Here is a 26107-nt window from a genome sequence, read left to right on the forward strand (position 1 = left end):
CTGGTTAGAGCGCTGTCCTCATATGCCAAGGTTGCAGGTTTGATTTCTGGTACAGGCACATATAAGAAGCAACCAATAAGTGCATAAATAAGTGGAACAACAAACTGATGTTTCTTTCTTTCTCTCTCTCTCAAATCAATTTAAAGAAATTAGAAGTAGCACTCCAATGGGAAAATGGCCAGTGGCAAGCACATTCTAAATATGTTTTGAACATGCTTTCAAAATAAGAATGTTTTCTTTTTAATCAATAACATCAAAGATTAAAACAATGAGCAAATATAATTCAAAATTAACCCAACACAAAAACTAAGAGTTATCCATAGACTTCTTTGGTGCATCAAATGGAACAGAGAAACATTTCAATGCTTCTTTTAACAATATCTGTGATCATCTAAAACACAAGTTAAATACAGTGTATACATATAATAATATAGTGTTAGGGTTTTCCTCTTTTGGGGGGGGATAGGGAAAGTGATTTTAAAAATGGCAATATTCTCAAAACATGTGAGAATTTTTCAGTCATTTATTATTAGTACAGAGTTTAGATGAAATTCCTGAGTGGAGGCCAAAAAATTTTTTGAATGTTTTATACTATGTTGCCCTGATAGAATAGCACACATTTCACTAGTATCAATGAGATCTTGAAACAAATGGATTAGTAACAAAAAGAAATACTTTATCAATATCCCTTAATATTTTCTTCACTTTTAATTTTAGTATCATCCCTAATATTTATGTATTATTCACATCTAAACTAAATCATAATACAAACTCTCTGAATCATAACACAAACTCTATTTTGTAAAATACTGTTTTTCTAGAACACTGACTCTTAGCTTTCACTGAACTCTTGGGGTGCTTAAAAATATTGACCCCTAAGATTCTGGTTCAGTTGGTCTGGGACATAGTCGAGGCTTTCTTTATGACCTCCCAGGTGAGTGGAATGTCACCTGGTTTGAAAACCACTAACTTGATATATATATACTCAAACTATATCTCCAAAAAAAGGTTAACAGAAAGATGCAAATATCTGCAGCACAAATATGTTTAAATATTTCTTTCTATTTAAAATTTCAAATAAACAAACTAGCAGTTAAAATCTTACCGATAGCTTTCTCCAACTGTTACAATCTCCACTTCACTATCAGTTGAGGTAACGTTAATTTCTTCATTGGCAGTGACCTGGGGAGTGGAAGAAGCTTCTATCACCACAACATCTTCATCGATACTTCCTGAAAACAAAAGGAATAAACATTTAAAGGGCATCTTCCAGTTAGCTAAATTGATATGCAAAAATTTTTACCCTGACATGAAGACAAAATTCATTACAAAAATAAAAGCTGTATCTGTAAAAATGACAGGTTTTTAAAATACAGCTAAAAACACATACTGAGAACAGTACAAGTACCTACCTACTTTCTTGTTCAGTATGTCTTCAGGTGTTTATTTCCTCTTTTATAACTCTCGTTTGTTCTTTAAAAACCTTTAGTGTCTCCATATGAATTTGCATAAAATTAGAGACATTAACACTATATCTAAAGGTACTGATTTAAGAACGTACATAAGATATTCACATTCTATATTTACTATTTAATATCTAAAATAAAGATACATTTACTATATATTTTTCTCCCACGTTATATTTTTATGTGATATGGCATTCTTTTAAGAAGCACACATATTAGTTTTTTCGTTCTGTGCTATAAAAGCTGTAAGTTCTGTACATCCTTTTTATAAATTATTCTTAATTTGAAAAGTGCTTTCTTATTTGGAGAATGGATACATATTGTATTTGGTTCAATGTATGTCCTTAGTTATTTACTTAATCTAAAACTATTTTTTCAATGGAATACTACTCGACTAGAAGACAAAAGGCTTCCATTTGTGACAACATGGATGGACCCTGAGAACATTATACTAACTGAACAGGCCTTACCAAACCATTTCTTGAAAAATTCTCCCTTCCCCCCATTAAATGTTGATTCTTCCCTTAAATATTCTTAAATGCTTTAGCTTACATCTTGAAGCCATCTATTAATCCCCTTTGACCTAGATGACTGTGTCATGGAATTCTACTTTAAAAACAACTTTTGTCAGGTACTGCTTTCATACTTTAAAATTCACATTTTGTTTCAAAGAGGTATCTGTACACACACTCGTGATCAAGAGGTGAAAGCAATCCAAATGTCCATCAATGGATGGATAGATGGATAAATAAAATGTGGTATACACACAGAACAGAACATTATTCGGACTTAAAAATGAAGGAAATACCATCACATGCTGCAACATAAACAAACCTGAAGGGCACTATGCTCAGTGAAATAACCCAGTCACACACGCACACACACACAAAAACCCTGCCGGATTCCACAGGTGCTTAGGGGAGGAACGCAGAATGGTGGTTACCAGGGCTGGAGGGAGGGGGAAAGGAAAGCTGTTTAATGGGTATGAAGTTTCTTTTCTGACTGCAAGATGACCAAATTCCAGAGAGCTGTTTCACAACAAAGTGAACACATTTAACATTACTGAACTGTAAACTTTAAAAAAGTTAAGATAATGAAAAAATTATGCTTTTTAAAAAAAGATTTTATTTATTTATCTTTAGAGGGGAAGGGAAGAAGAGAAATATCAATGTATGGTTGCTTTTTGTGCATCCCCTGCTGGGAACTGGCCTGCAACCCAGGCATGTGCCCTGACTGGGAATCGAACTGCAATCGTGTGGTTCGCAGGCCTGTGCTCAATCCACTGAGCTACAACAGCCAGGGCATGCTTTTTTCCTTCTCTTGCTATTTTCTTCCGCAAATCTGGTGCTGAATTTTTGTAAATATTCCTCTTTTCATTACTGTCACTTGTCAATGTAAAGGTCAACCAACAAACTATAAACTGGTAAACTATAAATCATGTTTGTATTAAGAATATTCTCATAATAAGAATATTGAGCTAAAACTGCCTCCATTTTAAGTGTACATTTCACTAATTTTAGTAAATTAAGAGCATAACCATCACCTCAATCCAGTTTTAAAACATTTTCAACACCCTAAAAAATTCCTACATGCCCTCTTTCAGTCAGTCACCACCCATCCCTACACCCCATACAAGGACTGGCCTATTTTCTGCCATTACAGGTTGATTTGTATCTTCAAGAATTCCACAGAAATGGAGCCATACATTACATACAATTCTGTCTGGCTTCTTTTGCTCAGTGTACTTACTTTGAGATCTATCCATGTTGCTTTATCAATAGCTCATTCATTTTTATTGCTGAATACTATCCTATCATAGCAATATACAATTTGCTTATCCATCTTATGTTGATGGGACACCTGGATATTTCTCACTTTTGGCTATTTTACATAAAAAGCTTCTATAAACATTTGTCTACAAGTCTTTATACATTCATGTACTTTTACTTCTTTTGGATAAATACTTAGAAATGTAATTTCTACTTGCTATGATAAATTTATGTTTAAAGAAATGCCAAAATTTCTTACATGGCTGTACATTCCCACAAGGAAAATGAGGACTCCAAAGCCTCATCAATAACTGTTATTGCCTCTTTTTTACTATAGCTATTCTAGTGGATATACAGTGGTACCTCATGGTGGTTTCGATTTCTATAACTAATGACATTGAGCATTTTTTCAAGTGCTTATTAGTGACTGTGATAAAATGCCTATTCAAATTCTTTGCCTATATTTAACTTGGACTTTGGTTGTATTGTTGAGCTGTAAGAGGTCTTCATGTATTTGAAACACAAGTCTTTTATCAGATATACTATATGTAAATATTTTCTCTCAGTACCATGTCTTTTTATTTTCTTAATAGCATTGTTAACGCAGTCTTTCATTTTGATGAAGTCCAAATTAGCAATTTTTTATGAATCATACTTTAGCGACACATTTAAGAAATCTCTGCCTAACCAAAGACCACTGAGAATTTCTCCTCTGTTGTTTCTAGAAGTTATATACAGTTTAGTTCTATGATGCATTTTAACTTTTAGGCTGACAAGTTGTAAAAGGTCTAAATTCATCTTTTTTGCAGTGACTCTACAATTGTCCCAAACCATTAGTTGGAAAGACTAAAATAATTCTTTGACATCAATAAAGTAAAAGAAATAAGATCTAACAATATTCATATATTATATAATATGTAAATATTTAAAGTAATTTTTAAGTTCTAAAGATTAAACACACAGACATAGTAAGGTAGGATATCTCTCTAACAGCATAAACATATCTCACAGGCAGAGAAAAGAAAATAACTCTACTTAAGTAGCTCTTTAAAATAATATTCTAGATTCAATTTCAAAATTACCTTTTTGATTCTTGCTTCATAATCATTTACATGATGCTTAAGATATGTGTGCAAAGGGAATCATATTTAAAACTAAAATGTATATAAAAATTAAAAGTTTTACTTTAAAACTTCCCTTGTTTTAATTCACCAACTGGACATCACCATTCTACAATGGAGAAAAATCTACATCTACTTTTCAACTTTATGAGTGTTTCTCTTATATATGTCTTCATAAAATTTCTTTGTTTTTTCAAAGACTTTATTAAACATAGTCCAATACAACACTTTTGAAGTTCCAATAATAAATGATACAAAGGTAGCTAATGCATTAAAATTCATCTTACAACTTTTTATAAACAAAAAGACTATGTAACTAAGTTATATAAATAACTCACTTATACTCTCTTCTATTGTTTAAAGAATCACTGTTTTTCTAAAATGGATTATTTTGTAAATTTAGGAGATAAACTGCTAACTGATTACTTCTGGCTAATAAGACTCAGACCTAAGAAATAGAAGCAAACTTTTACTTTATTTTGAAATAAACTTTTATTTTTGAATTACGTTTTATTGAATATGATATTAGAGTTGTCCTGATTTCTCCCACTCTGCCTCCTTCCAGTCAGGTAATCCCCCCGCCACTTCCTCAGAGAATCCTCACACCACTGTTCAAGTCCATGGGTCAGGTGTGTAAATTCTTTACTCCAATTCCTATACTGTACTTTACACCTCCATGGCTACTTTTTAACTATTTATTTGTACTTCTTAATACTTTCACCTCTTCACCCATTCTCCCCACACCCACTTCCCATTTGGTAACCATCAAAACATTCTACATATCCATGATTCTGTGTTCTTGTTTGCTCAGTCAAATTTTTAGATTCAATTTTTGATATACATATTTTTGCTATTTTATTGTTCATAGTTTTGATCTTCTTTACTTGAATTAAGTCCCCTTAACATTTCATATAATAATGGTTGGGTGATTATGAACTTTAGTTTTTTGTTGTCTGGGAAGCTCTTTATCTGACCTTTGATTCTAAACGATGTCATTGCTAGGTACAGCAATGTTGCCTGTAGGTCCCTGCTTTTCTTTACTTTGAATATTTCTTTTTTTTTTTTTAAGATTTTATTTATTTATCTTTAGAGGGAAAGGGACGGAGAGAAGGAGAGAAATATCAATGTATGGTTGCCTCTCATGAGTCCCCTGCTGGGAACTGGCCTGCAACCAGGCATGTGCCCTGATTGGGAATCGAACTGTGATACCCTGGTTCACAGGCCCGTGCTCAAACCACTAAGCTACACCAGCCAGGGCCTGAATATTTCTTGTCTATCCCTTAGAGACTGTAATGTTTCTTTTGAGAAATCAGCTGACAGTCTTTGGAAACTCACCTGTGGGTAACTAATTGCTTTTTTTCTTGCTGCTTTTAAGATTCTCTCTTAATCTTTAAACTTTGGCATTTTAATGATGTGTTTTGGAGTGGGCCTCCTTTGCATCCATCTTGTTTGGGACTCTCTGTGCTTCCTGGACTTGCATATCTATTTCCTTCACCAAATTAAGGATGTTTTCTTTCATTATTTTTTCAGATAGATTTCCAATTTCTTGGTCTTTCTCTTCTCCTTTTGGCACCCCTATCATGCAAATGTTGGAATGCTTAAAGTTGACCCAGAGGGTACTTACATTATTCTTGGTTTTTTTGGATTCTTTTTCTTCTTGTTCTTTTTTTAAAAATCCTCATGTTCCAGATCATTGATTCATCCACTATACTGTTGTTTCCCTGTAAATGGTTCTTTATTTCGATTAGTGTACCCTTCTTTTCTGACTGGATGTTTTTTGTGTTATTGATGTGCTCACTAAATCCTTGAGCATCCTTATAAACAGTGTTTTGAACTCTTCACCTTATCAATTGCTTATGTCCATTTTGTTTAGTTTGGTTTTGGGGAGTTTTGATCTGTTCTTTCAGTTGGGTCATGTTTCTGTCTCCTCATTTTGGCTGCCTCCCTGTTTTTCTTTTATGTATTAGGTAGAGCTGCTATGACTCCCTGTCTTGGTAGCATGGCCTGATGTAGTAGGTGTCCTGTAGAGTCCAGTGGCACAGCTTCCCCTACCACCCAAATTCTGTACTCCAGGTCTGCCCTTCGTGTGGGCTGAGTATACCCTCCTCTTACAGATGAGCCTAGGATGAGTACACCTTCCTCTTACATTTGAGCTTTGGCTGCTGTTGGCAGATCAATGGGAGGGATTTACCCAGGCCAGTCAGCTGTAAGGATTGGCTGTCACCACTTACCACCAACCTTGACCCTCTGTGGAGGATCAGCTGTGCTGGGGCAGGGTGGTGATGCTCCAATGTGGTCTGTAGGTATCTACCAGGTGTGCTAGCCTTGAGACTTCCCAGGTGGTACAGGCCAAGTCAGATCCCACCTGTGTTTTGCCCAGGACCCACCTTGTTTTGCCCGCCTTGCCTGAGCCATAAAGCAATCTGAGATGGCTGCTACTTGTGCTGGGATTGGAGGTTCCCAGGTGAAGCCAAGCTGTGAATCTGGATTCACTGCTGCTAGTGCCAGGCCTGGGGCTCACTGAGGCCAGTTGTTGCCTGTTTGAGAGGACTTAGGAAGTCATGCAGCAAGAGCCAAGACCAGCCATTCATATGGAAAAGCGGCTTGGGTGGGCCTGTAACTTGGGTGGGGAGAGTCTCTGGGGATCTCCAAAGGAAGCCAAAGAGTGTTACCCAGGTTGATGCCCTGGTTTCAAAGAGTGGAACCAGCTTAATAGCTCTGTGGGATGAGGGCCCAGAAAAGGGACAATGGCCTCTGTTCCCCTTGATGCCAGATACCTCAGTCTCTCCCGGCATGACACTGATGCTTTACAAGCTGCCACTGTGGTGCCAGAGCTCAAAGGGGTGAATCTGAATAGGTGAGACCACATGTGGGTCCTTTAAGAGGAACTGCTTGGGGCTTCAGAAGTTTCTTCCACCAACTCAATCCTTTTGTTTTTGTATCCAGAAGTTGTGGGGCCTTATATTCCTGGCACTGAAACTCTGGGCTGGGGCTGGGACTCCTCGCCCCTGAGATATTCCTTCCAAATTTTATCTACCATATGTTGATGTTAGACCTGTGCATTCTGCATCTGCGTCCCTCCTACCAGTCTGGCCGAATGTGGTTTCTTTAATTCTGTAGTTGTCAGACTTCCATTCACCTCGCTTTCTGACAGTTCTGAGTGATGGTTGTTCTATATTTTAGTTGTGATTTTGATGAGGTTGTAAGAAGAAATGAGCCATGTCTGCCTATGCTGCCAACTTGACTGGAAGTTCAAAATCTTATTTTTTATTTTATACTTCTTGGTATTTTTAAAATTCCACACCATTTGAATGTGATCAAGTCATTTCTTTAAAAAAATTTTTTTTTAATTTAAAATAAAACACTGATCTAGAAACCAGAAAACATCAGGAATCCTTTTGGATTTGTTTTCCAAAGACAAACATTGCAGGATAATGTCCGAAAATAATGGAGTTTAAGTAATGGAATTATTCTAAGACAGAAAAACACCACATGCTACAATAACTACTAAACAAGATTTAAAAACGAATCACAGAGTTTTCATTTATCTTCAACACCTGAGAATATCTGACTCCTTTCTCCCCAGAAACAGACACTGACACTGAGCTAGATGTACCCACTCTCATGCCTCCTACAAACACCACCTCCTCGGAACCTCTGCCTCGCATCACCAACTGCCCTGCCTCACTGTTCTCCAGCGGAAATCGAGCTCTGCTGCTCCCTCTCCCCAAACTCTTCCCATTCTAACCGAATGAGAAAAATGTGAAATGTGACAATTTTGCAAGACAATTCCTATTCTCACTTCCCTCTTTTTTAAAACCTTAGGGAATGGTTGCTATAACCATCTTCCAGCTGTAGTGCAATCTCGATGAACTCTTTTTAAAACAAATATTTGGGTAGGTTATAAAAAAATGAACTATACATGGCTAAGACTAAAATTAAGAACAAAGTTACCGGTTCAGGGTTTGGAAAGGGCATCTTGGAATAGGAAGGAACCCATAAAGAAAATAAGAGGGAATAATGCCATGTTTGCAGAGTGGAATAGCAGGCTCTACCTTTAACAAGCAGGACATCAGGTAAAGACTGAGAAAACTTTGTGTCAGTATTAAAAACCTAATTCGGTGCCCTCTCCCTTTGGGGGACGTGCCTGCCTTTCTGTCCCCTTCTTCTTCCTCACAGGTGCATTATCTTTGTCTTTCTCTCTTCTAAGCTCCAAGGGCCCTTCTACCTCTGTAACTTGTTTGTTTGTTCACCTCTAATACCTCTGCAACTTTCTAAACAAACTTTCTAATATAATTTGAAAAATCAAACCAACCAACCAAAAAAAAGACACCAAACTCATAATCTGGCCCTTTAAAAAGTTCTTCCTATTGCCTACTTCCTTACACTTTCACAAGAAATTAATCTTTAATCTCAGTTCAGGCTTTACTATTCAAAGCTCACTTCAACTTCTTTTAAATGACAATAAATTATAAAAATTATATATATGGGACATACCTGTACACAAACTTATTCCAGTTAAATACAGCATCACCGAGGGGAAGGAGAAAGGACAATTGAGCTAATCCTCTATCAATTCAATTTTAACTGATTATTCATATGCTCTACTGAGCACTCTCAGGACTAATGTTTGTGTTCTCTCAAATACTTGAAATTATTTTTCAGTATAAAGAATATGACAAGTTAATAGTAAACAATAAGAACAGAGCACTTAAGGAAACATAATATTGACTTGTCTTTTTTAGTGACTAGAATTGCTTTTATGAAGTTCGATATGAAAGAAACCCATCACACAGTTATCTGAAAAAGTATTCATAAAAGTTAAACATACTGAAAAGCACTACAGGAATAAAAACTACTATAAGTCATCAACTCATAAAATATAATCTAATAAGTATAGAATAATAAAAACGGTTTTCTAAAAAAAAATCCTCTAGCTTTACTTAATTTTTCTCAGAAATACAGAAATTTAAAGAACTTTTCTATTTAAGACTTTAAAAAATTTTTTAAACTTATACCTTAGAACTGGAGTCATGGTTTAATACTACTTTTTAAAAATAGTTTATTCTATTACAGTTGTCCAATTTTCTCCCTTTTTGCCCCTCTACCAGGCCCAACCCTCCCTCCCATAGTCAATCTCCTCTCCACTGGCCATGTCCACAAGTCATTAACACGTGTTCTTTGTAACACTGCATTTATTTATATGGCTTAAAAATAACAGGTCAATAAAGTCTCATATTCTTTTTAAATATAACAAAATCACTAAAAAGTACAAGAAAATAGGCACAAAAACAATGCAACAGCTTCTGTGTATTTTACTCAATTTAAAAAACAGTTTTACCTGAGGGAACAGCTGGATTGTTTTGGTGGTTTTCACTGGTAGAAACAAACAAATCTTCTCCTTCAGTTGATGAGCTCGAAGAAGATTCACTGCTGAGGTCATTTTCACTAGAACTACTAGAACTGGGGAGCAATGCATATTTTCTTCGGGCTAACACTTCTCGTTTTTTCCTCTGCATTAATATCCTCTCCTTTTGTTTCTGTGTCCTCTGTGAGGAATTATTTTTTACAAATCTCTTTCTGCATGGAAGTCTCCTTAGTGAACTGCTATGAAAACAGGGTCTTTTTATTAACAATCCGGAAACAGTTTCTGTCTCAGTCGGAGGCCACTTTTGGGACCGTGCACTCTGAGTTCTACTTTTAGCACTCAAAATTGCCTGGGAATGTCTGACAGAGACTCCTTTATCCTCATCTGAAGTCACAGTATCAGAATCTCCAAAATGCAAACTAGAGGAAGGAGAAGAAAGACAATCGCTAAAAGAGGAGTCATTGTCTTCATCACTTGGTGCTTCCAGGTGTTGCCTCAATCCTAATATTCCCTGGTTCTCTTTAACACAATTTTGCATGTACGAAGGGCCAGCCTGCTGGCTTTTGCGTTTTTTCCTTACGACAACACTTTTTTCTTGCTCTTGTTGGTTACCATTCATGTCCTTCTCTTGTTTTTGAGAATCATCACACAAATGAGAGAATTCATTCCCCACTTTACTATTAATCATCTCAACTCCTGCAGGGAAACTTTTGGCTGCCCCAATGGGCTCTGGATGCAAGAGGATCCCTTTCAGACTGTCCTGTGTCTTTGGTGCATCAGAAGGAATCTCACTCTTCATATCCACTTTTAAGGTATAGAGCTTGCTATATTCAGGAGTCCATTGAAACATGGGAAACTTTAAGGACGGCCTAAAAGACACAATTAGGTATTAAAATAATTGTTAATGTGTTTTATTATACTATTTAAATAAAGAATACTCAGATTCCACTTAGGGAAAGGTTACCTTTTCCTCATCAGGATATAAAATAGCTATTACTATTCTTAAAAACCATTTTTTTCTGTTACCTCTACCCATGTACCCAATTTTTAGAAATAAAGATCAGTGAACATAGGCCTATTTTAAAACTTCTGTTAACCAAAAACTGACATTACTGTGTATCTTTCTACCTTTAGTAACATGACATATTTAGTTAAAACATTTTAAAAACCTATTATAGTAAAAATGAGTAAAAGGATTAGAATTCAAAAAATTTTGATTAGCCTGGTATCAGATTTTAAAGTGCTAATTATAGTAAATATTTCTGGACCTTCAGGTGGTTACTATGTTAGATGTCTTACTATAAATAATGAACCACTACAAATATAACTACTCTTTCCCATGGTTTTTTCTTCCTTCACACTCTCTTATTCTCTAATGAAAGTGTGAACTTACCGATAGACAGTAGGCACACAACTGCATCTGAGAAAGTTTTAGATATATACAATAAGACTCAAGCCAAGACTGTGTGAGTTGAAGATTATTCACTTAAAGCAGCAGAGAACATAAAAATCAAACTTCCTACAGCTAATCTAAGTGTATCTAAATTATTAAGTCTCTGAAATAATGAGCTGCTGAACAAGGGGACTTGAAATTAAAACATCTACATCAATCCAATGTATATAAAAAGAATGGTGATAAAGTTGTAAATATCTTGACTCAAAATGGAACATACTCATTGGAAAGATAGTTAATGTGAAAAATAAAGTGCTTTACTAGTGCAAAATATTAAACAATATTAATATTTCTAACTTAAGTTTTTACTGAAGTATATTACAGATAGATTCTAGCTCAATGAAGTCTTGCAAAGTGAACATATCTATATAACTAACTCGAGCTTCAAGATCAATAAACATTAAGATAACCAGCACCACAGAAATCTCTTCTGGTTACTTTACCCACCAAGAATTGTAACCAATACCTTACCTTCTAACACCACAGATTACTTTTGTATTTAACATGCACTTTTAAACTGCTTTCTGAAAAGGGCAGTGGGGGAAATATTTAGCAGCCAGTTTTTTCCTTCTCCACAGACAGTTACAGGAATATAGAACCTCCCACTTTATTTTAGTATATAACTATTATCAGAGCAGAAGACCATATCTTTAAAAAAAGAAACAGCTTATTTCTAGAGAAAAAAGAACCTTAACCTTCTATTATTATCATTTGCAAGGGCAAAAGTCGCTGTATCAAAGATCAGGCATCCAGCACTGTCTGGAGTTCACCAGGATAACTAGTAAAGAAACACAAAAATGAGCAACATACGAGCACAGCAATGCACGTGTTACAGAGGGCAGCCAGTCAGACAGGAATCACCATAATTAAATGTAATGATAAAGCACAAGTACATGAGATTTAAAATTCAAGGTGGAGTGGACTTCTGGTCAACATGGAGGCACAGGTAAACACGTTTCACCTCCTTGGACCACCACAGAAAGAACTGCAACTAGACCTCCAAAGAAATTAATACCCAGAACCATCAGAAAATAGAGCTTATGGAAGTCCAACAACCAAGGATTTAAAGAAGCTATATTCATCCAGATGGGCCACACTGCTTACACAAGGAGTCAAAGCAACTCTACCTAATACACAGACACAAACACAGGGAGGCTGCCAAAATGAGGAGACAAAGAAATATGGCCCAAATGAAAGAACAGAACAAAACCCTAGGAAAAGAACTAAATGCAATGGAGATAACCAACCTATTAGATGCAGAGGTCAAAACAGTGGTGATCAGGATGCTCAAAGAATTCATTGAGTAAGGCAACAAAATGAAAAAGACCCAGGAAGAAATGAAGGCTACCCTAAGTGAAATAAAGAAAAATCTACAGGGAACCAACAGTGGAGGGGATAAAGCCAGAATACAAATCAATGATTCAGAACATAAAGCATAAATAAGCATTCAGCCAGAACAGCAAGAAGAAAAAAGAATTTTAAAAAAGTGAGGATAGTATAAAGAATCCTCTGGGAAATCTCTAAACATACCAACATATGACTCACAGGGATAAAAGGAGGAGAAAAGGAAAAGGAAAAGCAGGAAATTAAAAACTTATTTGAAAAATAACGAAAGAAAACTTTCCTCGTCTATTTCCTTCACAATATGGCAGAGGAAACAGACATACAAGTCCACAAAGAACAGAGTCCCAAACAAGTTGGACCCAAAGACAATCACAACCAATACAATAATTAAGATGCTAAAGGTTAAAGATAAAGAATCTTAAAAGGAGCAAAAGAAAAGCAGAGAGTTATCTACAAAGAAGTTTCCATAAGACTGTCAGCTGATTTCTCAAAAGAAACTTCGCAAGCTAGAAGAGACTGGCAAGAAGTATTCAAAGTGATGAAAAGCCAAGGACCTACAATCTAGATTGCTCTATCCAGCAAAGCTATCAGTTAGAATGGAAGGGCAGATAAAGTGCTTCCCAGACAAGGTAAAGCTAAAGGAGTTCTTCATCACCAAGTCATAATTACATGTAATGCTTAAGGGACTTATTTAAGAAAAAGAAGATCAGAACTATGAACATTAAAATGGCAACAAATTCACAACTATCAAGAACTGAATCTAAAAACAACAAACTAAGGAAACAACCATAACAGAACAGAATCATAGATATAGAGATCATTTGGAGGTTTATCAGCCGACAAGGCGAAGGGGACAAATGGGGAAAAAGGTGCAGGGATTAAGAAGCACAATTGGTAGGAACAAACAGACGGGAATGTCAAGAATAGTATAGGAAATGGAGAAGCCAAAGAATTTATATGCATGACACATGAACTAAAGGGGAGGACTGTTGAGAAAGTGGGGGTAGCAGGCAGAGAGAGGCAAAGGGGGAAAAATTGGGGAAAACTATAATAGTATAATTAATAAAATATAAAAGATTCAAGGGGTGGGGGGCCCTGGCCAGGTAGCTCAGAGAGTTACAGCATCGTCCTGATACACCAAGGTTGCAGGTTTGATCCCCAGTCAAGAATCAACCAATGAATGTGTAAATAAGTGGAATAATAAAATTGATGTTTCTCTCTCTACCCCTCTTTCCACTCTCTAAAATCAATAACTAAATGTTAAAAATTAAAAGGAAAGATTCAAGGGTGCACACTAGGATGGCTATAACACAAAATTCAGATAATACCAAGTGTTAGAAAGGAACCCTCACACATGGTGGTAGGAATATAAAATGGTGTAGGCACTTTGGCAATTCCTCAAAAGATTAAACAGACTTACTATAAAATCCAGCACCTCCACTCCTAGGTATGTATCTAAGAGAAATGAAAACATGCATCCATGAAAATACTTAACACACAAACATTCATAGCACCATTAGTCACAACAGCTAAAAAGTATAAACAAAGAATGTGCATCAAATGATAAGCAAATCCATTACTCAGTAACCAAAAAGAAATGAAGTACTGAGTCATGCTACAATATATGAACCTCAAACACACCCAGCTAAGTAAAAGAAATCAGTCACAAAAGAATGTATGTGGCAAATAAGACTCTTTTTATAAGAAATGTCCAAAATAGGCAACTCTATAGAGATAGAAAGTAGATTATTGATTGCCCAGGGCAGGGGATATAAAAAGGAATGAGGTGTGGTGGCCAAAAAGTATAGGATCTATTTTTGGTGAACCGAAAATGTTTTAAAATTGATTGTGGTGGTTGTTGTTCAACTCTGTGAATATTGTAAAAACCACTGAATTGTACCTTTAAGAAGGGAGAACTGTATGGTATGTGACTTATATCTCAAGAAAACTGTTGCTAACCAGTCAAGAGGGCAAGTATCAAGTTTTCTGGGCATCAGATAAATGTGGACCCATCTTCTGATCAGCATCAAAAGAGTTATGTCGTTCGGAAAGCCGTGGGGCTCTTCCAGAGGTCCATGTCTCCCAGGAGTTGTGTTGAGCTGGATCTCTAAGGATGATCTTTATATGCTGAATGAAAATAAAATTTGTTTTAGGCTCCTCGTCCTTAGTACTAAGTCACCCTCTGGGCCTTGGTAATGGAGACCCTGAAAGGCAATGAAAACTTGCCAAATGGAGACATAAGTTCTGAGAACAGGAATCTGTAAGTGAATTTACAAAGAAGTGATTCATAGCATAATTTATTAAATTCAATTTCTGTTCTATCAGTTTGTGTCTCAAAGCCAAAACAATGAACTCTCTATGGTTAACTCTGCTCTGGTTTTTGGTGATTTTTTCCCCCTGCTCAGTTAGAGGGTTAGAGAAGGAGAAAGGGAGAGGGGTGGCGTACAGTGTGGTGTGTGTTTGTCTACGCAACAGTAACTGTTCTCCAAGTTATGTCACATAGTCATTAAATGCAAAACTAACATCCCATATTACCTGAGATGTTCCCATCAAGGGAGTACAAATTCAAGTTCTATTTTAAACTAAGAAAAAGAAGAGTAAGTTCACAGAAGAAAAATAAATACCAGCACTACATTTTTTAACTAAAAAGGCAGCAAAACAGAAAGGATCAATAAAGAATGTTCTGAACTATTTGCTATTTGCTAAAATCATAATCTAGTCTCTTATTTCTGGGAAAAAAAAAGTATTTGCTGATCTAATTTACAAAGTAAACAAACTTGTCCAATGGTTGGAAAAAGTCCAGCCATTGTTAATATGACAAGAACAGTTTGCGTGACATTGATGTAACCTGGCAGCCAAGGAGAGTGGACAGGAATGCACATACATAACAATGATGACTTCACTGTACTAGTCAGTAGGGGTGGCAGATGCCATTGAGTGAGCATGTGTACTGTGAGGCCATCACCTTAAAAATGAGTAGATCAACAAATCCACATCACATTTTGCATTAAGCTAGAACATTCCTCTATGAAAATTATTCCAATAATTCAGAAGGCCTTGCAGCTATGGACAACTGGTGATTGGCAGCTTCATCACAACAATGGCCCACTCATGCATCACAGCTCATGCACAGGTTTTAGTGAAACATCAAATCACCCAGGTCACTCAGCCCCCTTACAGCCCAGATTTGGTACACTGCGACCTCTGGCTTTTCTGAACACTAAAATCACCTTTGAAAGAGAAGAGATTTCACACCTTCAATGAGATTCAGGAAAACATGAAGTAGGTAGCTGATGGTGATTGAGAGAACTGTAAGGTTGTAAGGGGCCTACTTTAAAGGGGACTGACATAACATTGTCCTATCTACAATGTTTCCTATATCTGGTAACTTTTTCAGTAAATGTCTCCATTTCACATGCCTGGATACTTTCTGGACAGACCTCCTATATCTATCTCCTTACATTGTTTCAATACTGAAATCCTACTACTCATTCTTCTTTGTGTTGGTTTAATATGATCTTTTTTTTTTGCGGTTTGCATAACAACAGCATTACCAGTATTATTACTCCTGATAACTGTAGAATAACTACTAGTAAACCTTGCACGAAAATAGCACAATAGCTAAACATGCTAACTTTCAAAGCAAAAAAAATTATGGTTAGGATTTGGCAAATTATGTTATAAAGGGAATTTGTGTTAGCATAAGAGGGATAAAAACCCATTGAGATTATTTGATACAACTTTAATAAACTCTATATCTAAACTGTGTAAAAAGTTATTGTTTCTGAACCTTCACCACCAATGACAAATATAAATACTTAATAAATAAAAATTTGAGGATTAACTTTACAGAATTCTAAAGGAAAAGATTTTAAAAAGAAATCTGTAAGATGGTTTTACACTTTCGTATAAAAGTTTCAGATGATCAGAAAATGAACTGGAAATATGTCCACTATTTATTTTTTTAAATATAATTAAGTAGAAAAATAATATTTGTATCATAGGAATATTACTTAGGGCACGTTTTTAATTTTTAATTCTCTTTTACTGGCATTTATTTTACTATGCACCAGTTTAAGAATACTAAATCAAGTGCCTGACAGAATACTCTCTCCTACCACCTAAAGGCTTTATACCCACCACTACTTATAGCCAGACAAATGGACGATATGCTTTATTACATATTCCAAACAATGAAAATTTCATTAGCAAGAAAGATACTTCCCCCTAATACACATAATTCTGGGCTCATTGGCAAAGTACCTAAAATAAACTAAATTTCTTAGAGTGAGGTTTCTGCACTTGAAGGTATACAAGCATACACTCTAATAAAGTAAAAAAGAACTTGATAAACTTGTTAGTAAATAGTAGGTAACTTGCAGACTGATACCTGGGAGTAAGGAGGAAGTTATACTCAGAATAACTACTGTGAAACTGCCAAGATATAAACTCAACTCCATTTAGGAGGCTAAATGGGAAATAAAAATGTGAAAAAAAGACCAATGGTCAGGGCAACCTACCCTGAATAGACAATAAAGTTCAGAGAACAGACTATTAGCTATTACCAAAAGATGCATGTGAATTCTTGTTGACCAAAAAAATCAAGATGAAATAAATAAATAATTACAGATAATTCCCTAAAAGTTCTCAAAGAGACAAGCAGAGATAGAGTTATCAGAGCACAGAAGAAAACAGAACAGTGTAAATGAGTTCCAGGATAAAAATTGTAGAACACTAAAAATTGCGTTTGTTGAACCAAGAGTTCCAGCAGGTCTATGGTGCATATCGGGGACTGGCATGAGACTGTGGATCAGCACAGTAACACTCTAAAAGCAAAATCACAAAAAACACTCATAGTACTAACCCTCAAAGAGCTCACAGATTGAGGAAAGAGTCAAACACATGTTACAAGGCGCCAAAGGGAAGATACAGCAAGGACACTTAACTGACAGACTAGAGATGGTGAATGGGCAAGGCTTCGGGAAGGAATCCTGAAGAGTCAGGTAAGGGGTAACAATACAGGTGAGAGATAGATGCAGAAAAGAGGCAATATATCCTAAAATGTAAGACAATGAGCACACCTAGAAAAAAAGTCTTAAACTAGAAAATTATATCATTAGAGTTGCACTATTGTTGGATCATCTGGTAATGTGGTATAAAAACAGACTGAAGTGGGCCCCAACTCTACACAGAACAAGAAAACAATTAAGAGGTTATTGCTATATAAAATGAAAAAATACGGTAACAGACAATAAGGACTAGTGACTGGAACATGAAAAGCACAAAAGCAGAGATAATGACAGACAGAACTACAAGGATTTTGTTAACCTTTGGATAGAAAATACCCACTGCTACCATCCTAGTCCAAACTACCATAATCTTTTACTTGTATTACTGGAACTGGCTCCGAATTTTCTTAATTTTTACCAACAATTCATTTCTATTTAGTAACTTGGGTTTATGTAAGAGTATAAGTCAGTTACAATCCTGCTAAAAATTTTCCAGTAGTTTCCAAATGTCTCAAAAAATGAAATCCAAACTCTTCACAAAGTGTTTACAAACGCTTTGTGATCTCATGCCCTGTCTTACCACTTCACCTCTTTAAATTCACTAGATTGCAGCCAAACTGGCCTTCTTTTTGTCTCTGAACATGGCAAGATTTCTCTGCCTCAGAGCCTTTTGTACTTTGTTTTTCCCATGCCTAGAATGCTATTTCAAAGATTTCTGAAAGGCTAACTAGCCTCTGCTTACTATTCAGGTCTTGGCTTAAATGTCACCTCTTTGGAGAGGTCTTCTCTAACTGTTCTGTGGCAGCCATGGGAATGTGGCTTGCATACTTCCAACTACGGAGAGGTTAACTGATCAAGAGCCCTAGCTGTTGTGCTCTGAATTACATTTACCCAAAGTCACAGTTCTTACAGGCTGTACCTGAGCGATGACCAAGTGTGGCAAGGACACTAAGTTAGGCCTGTCCGTGGAAACACGGGACTCCTTCAGTGACTGACTCTGGGTCTAGCACTCCCTGATGGCCTTGTTTGAAACTTCCTTAGACTTTCGCCCAGTCTTTTTTTCCTCTTTCACTAGAGGGTCAGTCAATTTTCTGATTTTACATTTTATCCAGCCCCCTCATTTTCTCTCATGGGCACCCCCCCCAATAAAGTCCTTGCACAATGAGCATCCAAGTGCAATACAGATATGCTTCAACGATAATGCGGGTTTGGTTCCAGACCACCACAGTAAAGAAAGCACTGCGATAAAACGAGTCATGCATGTTTTGGTTTCCCAGGGCATGCATATGAAATTTATGCTTACGCTATACTGTGGTCTATTAAGTGTGCAATAGCATTAGGTACTAATGTACTAAAAAACAATATACATAGCAAATAAAAAATATTTTATTGCTGAAAATATGCTAACCTTCACCTGAGCTTTCAGCAAGCCATAATCTTTCTGCTGATAGGTCTTACCATCAATTTGTAAAAAAAAAAAAAAAAAAAAAAGCAGTATCTGTGAAGTACAATAAAGCAAAGTGCAATAAAATGAGGGATTTCTGTATGAACAGAGTGAAAAGAAAACCTATGGAATACAAAAAATAATTTGCAAATCATATGTCTGATAAGAAAATGGTATCTAGAATATACAAAGAAGTCCTAGAATTCAACAAAAACAATTTGATTTAAAAACAGGCAAAGGTCTCGAATAGTAATTTCTCCAAAGATGTATAAATGTCCAATAAGCACATGAAAAGATACTCAATGACTTCACTAATCACTAGGGGAAGGTAAGTCAAAAAAGGCAGTAAGATGCCATTTCACAGCCATTATGATGACAATTATTTTAAAAAAGGTAAGTACTGGTAAGGATGTGGGGAAACTGAAACCCTTGTGAACAGCTAATGGGGTACGAACTGGTGCAGCAGCTGTGGAAAAGACAGCAATTTCTCAAAAAATCAACCCAGAATTACCATACAATTCAGCAATTCTATTTCTTGGCATATATCTAAAAGAAAGCAGAGACTCAAAAAACATTATTTGTACATGTTCACAGCAGTATTATTCACAACAGCCAAAAGGTGAAAACACTCCCACTGTCCACTGATAGATTAGATAAAATATGGTATACATACAATGAAATATTATTCAGCCTTAAAACATAAGAATCCACACAAAAACCTACACACAAATGGCTGTAACAACTCTACTCATAAATGGCAAAACTTGGAAGGAACCAAGACATCCTTCAGAAGGCAAGTAGATAAATAAACAGGTATATCCAGATAAGGGAATATTATTCAGTGCTGAAAAGGAAAGAGCTATCGAGCCATGAAAAGATGTGAAGGAACTTTAAATGCATATTAAGTGGCCCTGGGCAGTGTGGCTCAGTGGATTGAGTACCAGCCTGCAAACCAAAGCGTTGCTGGTTCAATTCCCAGTCAGGGCACATGCCTGGATTGCAGGTTAAGTCTGTCCCTCTCTACCTGGTAGGGGGTGTGCAGAAGGCAACCATACATTGATGATTCTCTTATCTTCCTCCCTCCTTTCTCCTCTCTCTGAAAATAAATAAATAAAATCTTAAAAAAGACCACCTCTTAATCCTTATTTTTTTTAAATAAATGCATATTAAGTAAAGCCAATCTGAAAAGGCTATAATACTGCATGACTCCAACTATATGATATCCTGGAAAAGGAAAACTATGGAGACAATAAAAAGATCAGTTGTGGCGGGGCATGGAGAGATGATGCGTAAGTACAGCAGAAAAAATTTTAAGGGCAGTGAAAATTCTGCTTGATATTATAATATAGATATGTGCCATTATATTTGTTTAAACCCATAGAATATACAACACCAAGAGTGAACCCTACAGTAAACTACTGACCTTTGTATGATTATGATGGGTCAATTTGTGTATCTTTGGTAGAAGAAATTTACCAGTTGGTGATTGATTGAAGTTGATAATGACAGGCCACCTACACACTGTGGGGCCTGGGCGGGGGTTGGAGGCAGGTATATGAGAAATCTCCATACCTTCCTCTTAATTTTGTTATAAACCCAAAACTGCTCTCAAAAAAAGAAAGGTACTCTAAAAAAAATGTCTTACAAGGAAAAGAAAAAGGAAGGAAATTCTGACACGTGCTACAAAATGAATGAACCTTGATAACAAAGTGAAATAAGCCAGTAACAAAAGACAAATACTATAGGATTTCACTTATATGAGGTTTCTGGAGTAGCCAGGTTCAGAGACAGAAAGGTGAATGGCAGCTGCCAAGGGGTAGGGGAATAGGGAAATGAGAGTTAGTGTTAAATGGGTTTCACCTGGGAAAGATGAAAAAATTCTGGACCTAGGTGGCTGCACAACAATGTGGGTATGTTTGATTGCAAACTGTACATTTAATATGGTAAAAACAGTGAGTTTTATGTTTATATGTTACCACCCCCCATCTCTGTACATTTAATCCGTTTCTTAGAGGACCAGGACTAACACATACTCCATTTAAAGAACCAACCTCTTTTCCCCATAACTGAACACCAAATCTTGATTTTTGTAAGTACTTAAATTGCCAATGCTTACAATGATCTCATTAGCCTATATATTGCATATAAGTCCCCTCACTACAATGCAAGTTATGAAAAAGCAGTCTCCCTTATTCACTGCCTGATCTCTAGCAACTGAAACAGCTGACTGGCATATAGTAAGCACAGAATGAGTATGTCTTAATTGCATTCATCAGTAAAAGAATGAATGGCCCTGACTCGTGTGGCTCAACGGGTGGGGTGTCATCCCACAACCAAAAGGTCACCAGTTTGATTCCCAGTCAGGGCACATGACTGCATTGCAGAGCCAGGAACCTTATTTACAAGCTATTTCTTGATTCATAGTTATTAAATAGAAAAGTGTACAATTAAATAAATAAAATTTAAAATAAATAAATAAATAGAAGAGTATTGCATATTCCTGAAAATCTACAGAGACCACTTTTTATGTCTCTGAAGACATCAAGGTTCAAGGTTAAAAAATAAATCTTCAAACCAAAAAAATTAGCTGGATTCTGCTCATACACATTTTGTTTGGCCTGCATAATTCAGAAAAAGTCACCACCATCACCACCCCCCCACAAAAAATGATGGTTAATGGTGAAACACTAAAGGCATTCTCATTCAAGTCAACACAAAATAATTTCATCACCATACAACGCTGTCCTAGAAAGACTAGACAAGTTATTCAAACAAGACTATACATATAAATATTTTTTTAAAAGGTATTTTTTGTCATTATTTGCAGATGGTATCAACAGATGACAGCAACAGAAAAACCACTAGAAACAATAAGACAGGCCAATTATAGAAATGTTTACCATAGTCATACTACAAAATCAATGATTTTCCTTTAAACAAATAGTACCTAGTTAAGAAATTTTACAGAATAACAAAAAATATGCCACTCAAAAAAGGGGTAAAGAGATTTAATACTGCATATCAAATTTAACAAGATGCACAGGGACTTAAACACAACCATTATTACATCACTTATGCAAAAATTAATGGGAAATTTAATGTGATCCAAAAATACTAGCAAATTTTTTCAATCATAGAATGGGAAACTAGTATTCTAATTCTCTTCACCTCCAGTCCCCCAGAACACTGTTATTTCTGTGTTAAGCAGTTCAGAATCTTGACAGAGAGGAGGAAGGACAGGGAGTCTCACTGGATGGCTTCACACTGACATAACAGGGTCTTATTTTTGCTAGAGTCATGTGGTCAGTTGTATGGTTGCTTTTAAAAGTCACTGAATGAAGAATGAGTTATATAGAGAGTAAAGAAATTAAGAGATCTAAATCTTCTCTAGTCCACTGGACTCCTTAACCTAAACAGATATCCAAAGAGACAATGAACTGAGAGACATGGGATATCTACATCAGGGATTCAGGGACATCCTCCATTCCTCTGGATATTATTGCCCATAGCATTAAAGGGAATAAAAGTTCAAAGATATTTAACACTGTCAGACTCTAAAAGCTGCATTATGAGAGGTCTGCCCACGATCATAATGTCCTCTGAGAAGGTAAAGGGGAACTGAAAAGCATACACAGGGCCAAGTTTACATTTACAGACTTTCACATGGGTTAACTATCCTCAGATACGGCTTATTACCCTGTGAATGAAGAGTCTTTGTCCGCCCTAACTACAAACTTGACCTCAAATGACTTAGGGTTGGAAACTAGCTGACTGACCAAACCTAGAGGCAGATTTCAAGACTAAAAATCTTATAAGACATATTTTCAAAATATACTAGGAAGCTAGAAAAAAATGAACCAAAAAGGCTATAGTAAATCTAAGAACTATGGGTAAACAAACATTATGGACAGTGAAACATTCAAAGATACTGAGTGATGAACAGGGAAGGTGATTTTTCCACTTTTACGTGGGATCACTCAAGAAGAGGAATAAAAATAGTCAAGCGCCATTTGTTGTAACTAAAAATATCTGGGTTCAACTCTTTTTTTTAAAGATTTATTTGTTTGTTTATTTTTAGATGGGAAGGGAAAGAGAGAGGGAGAGAAATATCAATGTATGGTTGCCTTTCATGCGTCACCCCTGCTGGGAACTGGCCTGCAACCCAGGCATGTGCCCTGACTGGGAACTGAACCGCAATCCTCTGACTTGCAGGCCGGCGCTCAATCCACCGAGCTACACCAGCTAGGGCTGGGTTCAAGTCTTGACTCTGCCCCTGACTAGCTTTATAACCTTGTGTAGATTACTTAAACTCTTTAACACTGATTCTCATCTACAAAATTGGAATAATAATAGAATCTACCTGGTAAAATTGCTTTAAGGGTTAAATGAGAGTACCTAGCAGAGTACCTGGCAAAATGGCTATTATTGTCTTTTCTAGAGGAGCAGTTACATATGAGATACAGTGTTTATGACATTCCCTTATACCTAGAAACAAATGAAATCCTTAAAGAAGTTCATAAAATCCAATGCTCTTACTCAACCTGAAAGTACAAAGTTTGTTTGGCACAAAACCTGTGAAAGCAAGTAATTTTATAGACTGTACAGATTTACAGAGTAAAACTTTTAGATAAACTTTTACTATGGGGGATTAAAGTTTGAGAAGTTGGATGTTTTAACTCCCTTATTTCTAATTAGATGCATCCACCTTTAGAAAAGTTAAATATCTCAAATAACAGGTTTTTTTTATTGCTCAACGAGCTTATTATTTCTTGTTTGTCCTGTTTAAAGTATTCTAAAGTCCCTAAGTATTACTCATCAAAGAAAAACATATCTAACATCTATTTAGGTCTCCTATCAGTACAAACGAGGTGGAGTTCAATATATTACAGAGTGTGTTGCTCTAGCCATGACTGTTATTATCAGGGCCAGTAGCAAAACGAAGGGTGTATTTATCCTACCAAACCTGAAGAGTATCTGGAGTTGGTTTCAACCAGTTAGGAAGGGAGTTCTACAAATCATAAGGAATACTGCACAAATGTCTGATGTATCTGCTATGGAAACCTGGTCTCTGAAATTTATTAACTGTAACATGAAATGAGATATGAAGATACTGCTTATATCATATAAAATACATTCTATAAAGAAAATGTGAAAGAATCAATGAAAAAAGACCTATGCACAAAAAATTTAAAAACTATACAATAGGATATAAAAGACAGTCTTCATATGTTAAGAGATGCTTCATTTCTGGATGAGCAAAGACTCCAAATTGGATCTAATATAAATTAGAAGCCTTAATTTTTTTTAATATAAAACATAAATACCATCACCATGGACAAGTTAGGCCTTTAAAAACACTGCTATTGTTTTAATAGTCTGAATACATAAACCTAAAAATTAACTCAAATTCACACTGTATACATTTAGTTTCTCATCATTTTGTTCACTGGAACTTTCACATAATCAACATTTAATTAAAAACACTAAGTGAGCCCTGGCTGGTGTAGCTCAGTGGATTGAGCACAGGCCTGCGAACCAGAGGATCGAGGTTCGATTCCCAGTCAGGGCATATTCCTGGGTTGCAAACCGGTTCCCTTCAGGCCAGTTCCCAGTAGGGGATGCACGAAAGACAACCGTACATTGAAAAAAAAAAAGACTGAGCAAGTAGAGCATTGAATCTGCATCACATTTTGCATTAAGCTTGAACATTTTCTCCATGGAAACTATTTGGATAATTTAGAAGGCAGCTGCTATGGGTAATGGATGATTGGCGGCTTCATCACAATGAAGTGCCCACTTAGGCATCATATCTCTTGCAGTTTTGGGGGGAAACATCGAACCACCCAGGTGACTGAGCCCTCTTACATCCCAGATTTGGCACCCTGTGACTTTTGGCTTTTCCTAAACCTATAATCATCACACTTCTGAAAGGAAAGAAATTTCAGACCATCAGTGAAATTCAGGTCAATACGACAGGGTAGCTGACAGCAATTGGGAGAACTGTGTGTGGTCCCCTACTCTGAAGGGGACTGAGGTGTCACTGTCCCATGTTCAATATTTCTTGTATCTTCTTTGTCTCTATTTTTCATACTGCATGGTTGGATATCTATTGGACAGATCTCATATGCCTATGATTTTTATGAAAATCTTGACTAGCATAAAACTCCTCCTTAGCCACTAGAAATGACCACGAATCCTGGACAACTTAATAGACAGGGCAGAAACTGAAAGATGACATCTGATTGTTGTCAAATTTGACTGGAATTGCCAAATTTGAGAGTTGACTAGCTTTTTCATTATTGATACTAGTCTACAGATCTAGGCACAATGTTAACTTTATGAAAAAATTTAATGCTTGAAAAGTAATAATTTATCATCAAACTATTTCACAAAATCTTTCATCATTAAAAGTATAGTAACTAGACATCAAAATTACAACTAAACTTCAGAACCGTCATTCAGAACCATCTGGAATCTGGCTGAATGGAGGTCATACAACTAGGGAATTAAAGAAGCAGCCAAATTGAGAATGGTAGGAGGGGTGGAAACCCAGAAAAGCCAGTTGCACACCCACATGCGTGGCAGATAAAAATTGGGAGGGATGTCTCAACTGCAGAGATCCCCCTGAGAAAAAGAGGATCCCAGACCCACACTGGGCTCCCCAGCCCAGGGTTCCAGTGTCAGAAAGAGAAGTCCCCATAACTTCTGGCTGTAAAAACCAGCAGTTATTGAGGATGAGTGAGATGGAATCCCAGACAGCTCCTCCTAAAGAGCCTGCCCACAGACTCACTCCGTCTGAGCTCCAGTGCAGCGGCAGCAGCTTGAAAGGCATACCGCATGGAACTAAACTGTCTGGCATCAGTGTGAGAGGTGAGGGGCAGCTTTCTCCCAGACAGAAATGCAGGCAGAGGCCATTCTTTCTATGATGAGCCCTCATCCCACAGAGCCACCAGTGCAGACCACATATCTAAGACTCCATCTACCTGGCTATGGCTGTTGGCCTGACTCTGTTGATGTCCTCAGGGCCTGCTCCACCCAACTTTCAGACTCACCTAAGTTGTTTACAGTGGCTCATGCTTCAGATTTTCCTAAAATCTCTCAAACAAGCAGCATCTGGCCTTAGCAAGCCGTGT

At 36.5% G+C, this 26107-nt stretch overlaps 1 protein-coding gene across 8 annotated transcripts in view; it reads right to left on the reverse strand.

Moving 5' to 3' along the window:
- Positions 1 to 26107, reverse strand: part of RNF111 (ring finger protein 111) — an 87975-nt gene that overhangs the window by 40291 nt on the left and 21577 nt on the right. For 6 of the 8 annotated variants that reach the window (XM_037150992.2, XM_053670066.1, XM_037150995.2 and 3 more), the window contains exons 2-3: positions 9698 to 10593; positions 1106 to 1232 (exon numbers count right to left, since the gene is read on the reverse strand). In XM_037150992.2, coding sequence (XP_037006887.2) covers positions 1106 to 1232; positions 9698 to 10574 — 1004 coding nt within the window. In that variant the 5' untranslated portion in view covers positions 10575 to 10593. Of the gene's footprint in view, positions 1 to 1105; positions 1233 to 9697; positions 10594 to 13941; positions 13977 to 14480; positions 14751 to 26107 lie in introns of those variants that run through there. The other 2 variants (XM_053670063.1, XM_053670062.1) reach the window with 2 other exon arrangements.

This window comes from Artibeus jamaicensis, unplaced genomic scaffold (assembly GCF_021234435.1).
Source record: "Artibeus jamaicensis isolate MK-2021 breed Jamaican fruit bat unplaced genomic scaffold, CSHL_Jam_final contig_548, whole genome shotgun sequence".
Taxonomy (NCBI): Eukaryota; Metazoa; Chordata; class Mammalia; order Chiroptera; family Phyllostomidae; genus Artibeus; species Artibeus jamaicensis.